The 8,533-nt window shown below is 40.0% G+C and overlaps 1 protein-coding gene across 12 annotated transcripts in view; it reads left to right on the plus strand.

Moving 5' to 3' along the window:
- ncam1a (neural cell adhesion molecule 1a) overlaps window positions 1–7,551 on the plus strand; it is a 272,147-nt gene extending 264,596 nt beyond the window's left edge. For 8 of the 12 annotated variants that reach the window (XM_044370543.1, XM_044370539.1, XM_044370540.1 and 5 more), the window contains 3 exons: window positions 68–184; window positions 1,190–1,654; window positions 7,388–7,551. In XM_044370543.1, the coding sequence (XP_044226478.1) occupies window positions 68–184; window positions 1,190–1,654; window positions 7,388–7,508 (703 nt within the window). In that variant the 3' untranslated portion in view covers window positions 7,509–7,551. The remainder of the gene's footprint in view (window positions 1–67; window positions 185–1,189; window positions 1,655–7,387) is intronic. The other 4 variants (XM_044370548.1, XM_044370549.1, XM_044370551.1 and 1 more) reach the window with 1 other exon arrangement.
- Window positions 7,552–8,533: the final 982 nt, after the last annotated feature.

Genomic DNA, 8,533 nt, shown 5'->3' on the forward strand with positions numbered 1-8,533 from the left:
AGGACAAATCAATATTCAGGAGACTGACAGAAAATAAAGTAATTTTTTTGTTGTTCTCTGACAACAGGAAAGATGAGTCCAAGGAGCCCATTGTCGAGGTGAGAACGGAGGAAGAACACACCCCAAACCAAGAAGGAGGGGGTCCCACTGAACCCAATGAGACCACGCCTTTGACAGAACCTGAGTGAGTATGGAACAGGACCACTTCCCTGTTTTAGGGGATGTCCTAGACTTATGCCTATCTACACAGTATCTGGACAGAGAGATGAATGAAATCAATGTGTTATTTTCAGCAAACAATGTTTTTACAAAAATTATTTTGATTAGGCCCAAACTAGATTTAGATATTGAGGCACAGTTCTGTTGTATTGGATGGTACTGAAACTAAAAGCTGTACAGTAGAAGATCATTAGTCACGGAGTAAAACCAACATTAACAATTTACAATAATTAATGTTTTCATGCTGCTCCACAGTTCACAAACTCACAACAGTATTTTGCAAAAAGTGACATCTCTAGATTGGGACGGACCATTTAAAGTCAATGTAGTGCTTAATTCAGTCGCTGTATGAAAAGTTAATGAAACAACACTTCCCAAATATGTTTAAGTATTTGAAAAGAGTGTAATTCATGGTAGAGAGGTCTGAAAGTCACATATTTTGTGATTAACACTTGTAGTCATGGGTGTTTACCTTTCGTTCAACCCTATAGTAACCCTTTATCTACCAAAAAAAAACCTGAGTTCACACTTTCACATCAAAGTAGCAGTGTCATGCCCTGAGTGGGGCTACAGAGCTTCTTAGCCCATTTAGATTCACTCGCTTCAACAACAAACACAGCTTTCTCCTGGGTCTTTTGCTTTATTGTGAAAAGCATATTATTAGCATCCTAATCCCCAAAACCCTACCTTCTGTCTATATTTTATTGTTGTATTGTTTTTTTTGTTTACCCCTTCCACAAATATTGTGTTGCTAACATTTTGATTTTGTAGATTTTACTTTTTCACTGCAGCAATGTAGCACTCACTCTGCCTTGTTTATGCCCTGACCTGCACTCTCCCTCTACCCCTTTATTTCTCTCGTTGTCCTTTTTCTTTCTTTCCCTCACTTTTCTGATTGCTCTACGCTTCCTCCCCTGTGTCCACTCCCCACCCCTAATTGTCCTCCCCCTGCTCCTCCCCCACCAAACAGGCCTGCTGCTGCAGACACCACCTTCACAGTGGTAAACTTGCTCCCCTCCACTGCCACTAACTCAGTTGCTGAGAGCTTTAGCACGGCGCAGAGCAGTCCTGCTAGTGAGAACACCACGCTAACCACCAGCGCCTCCAGCCCAACCAAAGCTGCCCCTGCCAAGTCCTCCCCAAAAAGCAGCCCTGCTGCCCAGTCCAGTGCACTTAAAGCTAACACCCAACCTGATGTCGGGCCCCTGGTCGACCTGAGCGACACCCCTAAAGATCCCCCTTCATCCAACCCAACAAGTTCCCTTGTCCCAGAGCCAGTCAGCCTGCCCTCTGCTAATGCTGACGGGCCACAGAACCAGCGTGACCCAGTCAAAGCCCCTGAGAGCACCCAGAATAAGGACTTACAAGTAGACGGCCCGACCGAGGATGCACCTAATGCCCCGTGCACAGACTCGACCACACCAGCCCAAAATGAGTATGAACACTTCCATTTCCCCATTCCTCAACATGTCTCTTCTGCTCTGGTTGCATCCCAATAGCCCACACGTGTGCCATTTTTAAAGGAAAATTTCACCCTAAAATGCAAACACAGTGGTTTTGATATCAGATCCCTAGAGTACATGCATAATTCTGCACTGTTCAGGTACATTGCCAAGAATAGTAGGCACCTTTTAGGTTTGATCCCACTACAAAATGTTCAGTGTTTTGATTTGTTACCATCCCTTCACGTTCCCTCATTATACCTTATCTAGCTTCATTTTAATTTTCTCAGAATTTCACAAGCAGAATATTACAGCACTCATCTTGTTCATAAGTGAAACAGAGTTTGATTAACATAAGAGGCAGTCAAAAGTGTGCTGAGAAAAATGTGCCATATATACAATATTTTTAATCTGGGAATAATTAAGGACAAAATGTGTTGCCAAATGACAGATATAGAATTGACTCGTCTTGCGTTCATTTCACACAAAAACTGAAAAGCCTACCTGCACATAAAACAGGAGGCTAAAAGCCTCAATCATGTAGCTGGGATCAAAGGTTTTTTTAGCCTAATTACATCGAGAGGATGCCCAAGGGTACAAAAAATTGACTCAAAACAACAGCAAATGTGAGTCACATTTTCATCTGTGCTTCTGAGCGCCACTGTCTTTCAGTAGATTGTGACTATATTGCCTGATTGTCTGAACAAATACATAATGTAAGAAAAGGTCCAGAGGCAGAGATACCAGTGTGTCCACCAACAACAACCTCATTGAAGAATGAAATGCAGCCAGAAATCGTGTTGCAATTTTAGGAGGAAACACAGATTTGATTGTAGACATGCTCCAGTTTTTTAAAAAAGCTGTATAATTAGCCAGTGATGCTTTTATGTCCATACACCCATCTTCTTTTGAAAACATTTCAGCATCTTCTGGAGGTAAAATTGGATTCTGGGAACTGATTCACAAATAAATAAGGCTGGTTAAGTGAACGTGGGTACACCAAACAAAGTTATTTGCAACACTTGATCACAGAGTGCCTCCTGGGATGTAGCCGACTGAACATCTCAGGTTGATGATAGTTGTAGGAAAATTTAAGGGTGGAATTTTCCTTAAAGACTGTGAGATTTTTGCCATGCAGGTAAATGGCACAGGAATAGGATCTTTTGGGATGCCACCAGTGCTTGCCTATCATCATTCAACTACCACTTCCACCCTCCACCCTCCACCTGTTTGTCTGCTGACTTAATGGATTCAACCTTTCCCCTTACTGCACAGCTTCTTTATTTTTCACTCAACCAGTTGTTGAATGTATGTGCAACATGTGGCTTAGTGATGCATTTTGTTGATTACACACCCAGTATATGTATACTACAGTTCTTCCAGCAATACTTACTACTACTACTACTACTACTACTAATGTGGGTACTTTCAGTGCCCACATTAGTGCTAAAAGTTCTAACATACATCAATATATGAAGAACATTGAATGGATAAATCAAGTTTATTACAATTTGGCTTTTATTTTTATAGCTGTCCTTCCTATCAACAATATGGCTGTACTTTCCAAGTGAGAAACACAGTCATATTGCTAAATAGAAAGCATATGGGGCAAGAAACATGAGACGGCAGCCAGACACTTGTTACTCGAGTTAGCCAAACTCACAGTATTTGGAAGAGAAAATGAAATAGAATGATAGTCCAAACAGTCCGTTACAAAACTCACTTCACAGTTTACAGAATGAATTCCTGGCTCAGCTTTGACCAACGGTATTTGCTGTTGTGCACTGTGTCTCTGGCATTATGGTTGCATTCATCTTTGACTTCAAAAGAATTTGGTGTGCATGGATTTTGCACAGGAACAATGCAGATCTAGTATTTTATTTTTATTCATTTTCTTCTGTGTATAATGTTAGCAACAACCCAAGCTCTTGCAGCAACGATGATATTTTGCTTGTCATGCTTCGCAGCAAAAGAAAAAGACAGTCCAATCTTGGTGAGGCTACAATGGTAGAGTAAACTACAATGTTTTTACTTGTTTACAGGATCCAATAAATCTGTTGTGTACTGTATCAGAAGAAAGAATAGACATGGCAGCTTTTGTTGTTGCAAGCGACATCAGACTCGTCTCAGAATTCACTAAATAAGATGTGGATTCAGTAGATTGGAAAAACTCATATTGTTGCCTCATTTTCCAACTGTGTAACATCTATAAACAAGCATGGATTTCATTGGTCAAACTAATTTCTGACAGCAAAAATCCAGAAGAAACAACACACACCTTTTTCCATTGCACAAAAGAATGTTTCCTTTCAAATATCGTGAATACCTTCACCTCCAAATAAAGCGGTTTAGATGATCTGGCTAAACTGTTGTCACTTCAAACTACATTGTAGCAATGTCCCAGCGTTCCCAGATCTCAGCAGTTATTTTGATGAGTATAATGTTATCATAACTAAAACTTACTGAAGCCTCAAGTTCTTCAAATGTACTGTATTTCAGTTACATTAAGCTCTTCCTAAAGTTTAAAGTGATTTTGCATGATGTACTCACAGTTTGTTTTGATTGCTAACTTCTGGCAGAAAGGTATATATCTATAGCTGACTGTTTTAACAACCATATGCCTACAGAAGACACAGATAAAGATACTTCTCTTAGCTGGAGTCTGTTAGAAAAATAACCTTCGAGTTCCACTACACACTAAAAATGAGAAATTCTTGTTCAAGCCAACAAAAGAGTAGAGATATCGTTTTGTGAAGAACTTTACAGAAGAATACAATGCTTCTCTGTTGTGTAGGGATGAATAAGCTTGGTCAGGTAAATTAAATACTTATCACAATGTGACCTCCAGTAGCACCACCTTATTGTTCTGTGTCCTCTTCATTTTGATAGAGGACAATAGATTCTCCCAGACACCTCTGTTTTTTTGTTTCAGTTCTTCTAGAAAGCCCTTATTTCAGTGGTGTTATAAAGGGTTATTATTTTGAGTTTTGCCCCGAGGAGATTGTAGATGTTCCTGATTCCTGAAAGCCTGTGAGGATGACGAGAAAGCTATGGCAGAAGATGAATTACTAGAGGCTTACTGACAATCACTCCACTTTCTCTCGTTTCTTCATCTCATACTTTGCTCACTCGTACGGCCAGAAGAAGATGTCAGTGATGAAGTATGGGGAGTTGAGAGCTAGTTGGAAGCAGGGCTCTTGTCAGCTCAACATCACCTTGATAAAACTAAACTTGTCATTGGGGGTATTTTTCTTCATAACTCTCTGACAGGACTGAAGCATAGCTCTGCCACTGATCTATGTGGTGATCCTTCTTCAGCATCCCAACACTTAAATGTCTTGTCAAGCTTCTTGTGGGTTTATTGGATTTCTGAGTGGCATTCTCCTCCTCAGGGCCCATTTTTCTCTCTTGAGACCCCTATATGTCACATATATAAATGTATTTCATGATGCTGCTTCATACCACATTTAAAACAATTTTTCAAAGGTTTCAATTAGTCAGCTTCAAATTACTTTTAATTATGTAAGAGCATTAAAAAAACATTTGAAGAGAATAGTCAAGATAGTTGTAGTGCTTGTTGATACAAAAATTGATATTGCGCACGTAGAATAATTTTAACTGTACATGTCCAGGAGATATCAAGTGTGGATCGACGCCATGGACGTATAAAGAGAACTGGATATGAAAGTTGCTCAGTGGCGCATGAAGCAAAAAAAAATAGACTGGTATGAAAGTACCCGGATCTTCTGCATTGTGTGGCCCATAGAGCAAGCGCACTGGTGACTTTCGCCAGTCAGTCGGCTACTTCCTGTTTAGCCCTCCGGCTAACTTGCATGGGGATAAAACAATTCAATCATGCAGCTCTTCTAGGCTTTTGAAATGTGATCGGACCGAACGGATTTAATTCTGATAGTGAGACAAGTCATTTCGCGGGGGTTGTGATGCTCAGAAAAATTTAGCAGCTGATTTACAGACGTCTCTTTCACAATGTAAGTCTATGGGAAAAAAGTCTTTTTGGGCCAGTGTGCATCACGTGATGTTTTAATTACACGGTTTGGCCACTATGTCAAATTTGCTTCAAAGCCTGGTGCTCTTCCTGTATCCAGTTCTCTTTATACATCCATGATCGACACTGACAGTGCATCGGTGGAAATGATATCAAAGTGACTTAACAGTCACTAGCTTGGTTTAAAGAGGCCATTGCCTGTATAGCACAGCTTTATGGATAGTGAAGGGCAACATCTTTGAGTTGGGCACTGAAGTCGAGGATGCTGCAATATTATGAATGCATACAGTATTGTAAATGCACAAGCTGTGCATAACCCAGTGGAATTTTTAGGATTTAGGTCAGTTAAAAACAGAACATAAAAACACAGCCATGCTAATTCATTATTTTGAGGATTATAGTTGGGTGTTATGGCTGCAATTATGTAAAATACTTTGAATGAGCTTAATTAGCACAACTTCACTTTAATGTATAAAACTGCCCTAGTTGAGTCCACATGGTCCAGTATTTTTCAGACTTTTTATACAAAACATGACGTTTTATTCTCTCAAAGATCAGTCTTTGGATGAGTTCTAGATGAGAAGCATGTAAGTTGAAAAGTGACAGATTGCTGTGACATTCGCTGACAACATTAATGCTCTCAAGGAAATTAACCTGTTTTATTAAAGACTGTTGCGCCACCTTCAGGCACATTTTACTTTGTCAGCCCTACTTCTGCTCCACAAATAGTACATCTTCCATTATGTTTTTTTTTTTTTTTCTATTCCATATAATAGTCCAGTGTTGTGGGATGTAATGAACATTGTAGCTGCTGGGAGACTGGTGGAGCTTTAGACTTTGGTTTTATGAACAGTAACACATGGTTCAAGTAACACAAGGGACCAAAGCTTTCAAGAATCACATCTAGTTTGAAGACATTTATACCATAGGAATGCTATTTCAATTTGAGGCTGTCAGGATTGGATTTATTTATGGATGCCGTATGTGGGACAGCCTGTGGTCTAACTTTGTAAATCCCACAGAGAGCCTGTATATGTGTCAGCAGGATAGAGGAGTGTACTGATTTAAAATGGCCGTTTGAGAGCTGACACAGAGGACAGAAGAAACCATGACTGTATGTGACACAGCAGTTTATTGTAACATTTTGGACTACACTTTTAAAATGGAAGCCAGAGCATCACATTTAATGCAAATGTATTCCAGCAGTGGCACACATTCGTACAACAGAGAAAATGTTCGACTTAAGTGAAGTATGGCTTTAAAATCTCTTCCCATTGTGTCCCGGCTCAGTCCAGACGGTGTGTAATCCTCTTGTGTGTTGTAGTTTGCGTTGTAGGTTATGCCTCAGTCTTTCATTCCTTCTTGCATTGTGCCTACTGTACCGGCCCTGTCTCATTCCACATCAGCATTCATTGTTCCTTGAAAATAGCTGTGACATCCATGTACTCTTATTCGATGTCTGGCTAGGATAGTGAGCTTGATCCTATTATGTATGAAATGCATTCAGTTCCAGGAGGGAAAACAAATTCCCTCAAAGCATCTTGCATGTTTTCCCCCCATTTTTTTCTCCTTTCTTTGAAAAATGACACAAAAGGCAGCTCAGAGCAGACAGTTTAGTGGTGTGAGAGAGACTTAGTGATTCGCTGCTAACAGAATGTCCTCTCTTTCTCTCTCTCTCTGTGTGGTTCTCTCTCTTGCTCCTGTGTTTGTCCCCCCATAGCGGTAAGGCTGTGAAGGATGATAACACTAAAGGCGAGACGGAGGTGAAGAATGCCACAGCCGAGGTGAAGACAGTTCCCAACGAGGCTCCCCAGACGAACGGCAACGAAAGTAAAGCGTAATCTCCTCGCCTCGAGAGCAGCAGAAAGAAGAGGGTGGTTGGGGTAGGGAGGGTGGTTGGGTGTGGGGTTTTTAAGGTTCAAAAAGGGGGGAGGTGGGTCGGGGGGTCACAGTCACTGAAACCTCAAAGCAATGTCACACACCACCCCATCCCATAAGAAAAAGCAACAGAAAAGCTTAAAAAAAAAAAGAAGAAGAAATCATGGGTCTCTTTCTTCAGTGTCTTCTGACCAGGAAAATGTAAAGACCTCATGCACATGCCTTAGTTCCTTTTACTTCAGTTTTCTTTATTTGTCACCGAGAAAAAAGCTAAATTCATACTTGTAGTCCACCCTCCTTCTTGTATGAAATATTAAATTGATCAACTCTTAAATATGGAACAGAATTTATATTATTTTCCTCTAGATAACCATGGTTGGACTGTAGCTTTACTTCACAGATTACTGCCTTCATGATGTAAGACTGGTACATTACCAATACTACTATTCTTTATGCAGTATGGTCATCATTGTGGTAATGGATTATGGGTCTTTTTTTTTCCTTTGTCAATATTTTGTTGTGTTTAAATAATGTGCAGATATTACTGCCTATTTAGCTTTTTTTTAATGTGTTATTTCCAGGGCTAGAGATTAGAACATTAGCATGCCTGTTTTTGCAAAGTTACTGTATTTCTGTACATGTTGCTGTCATTTGGTTCCTCTTTAGATGTTTGTTTGTTTGTTTGTTCTCTTGAACTTTGTCACCATTTCTGGACCAGAAATCCTGTAGCCGTAAGCAACAAGAATCAGAAGAAGACACCGGAGAAAGATTCATCATGCCGTTATAGTTGAGGTTCAGGGGTTTCAACCCTGTCCCCTAGAAATTATGTTTGAACTAGTAAATGGTTTTGCCTAATGCATTTTTGAAGAACAATAATTGTTGATCATGCTTTAGATGCCACAATCAGATATCGTAGGAAAACAAACAAAAAAAAAGGCAGCAGATACGTTCATAAAAAGCGTTATCTGGATGATGTTACATTTCTTTC

The sequence above is a fragment of the Thunnus albacares genome, chromosome 13 (genome assembly GCF_914725855.1).
Source record: "Thunnus albacares chromosome 13, fThuAlb1.1, whole genome shotgun sequence".
Lineage (NCBI taxonomy): Eukaryota > Metazoa > Chordata > Actinopteri > Scombriformes > Scombridae > Thunnus > Thunnus albacares.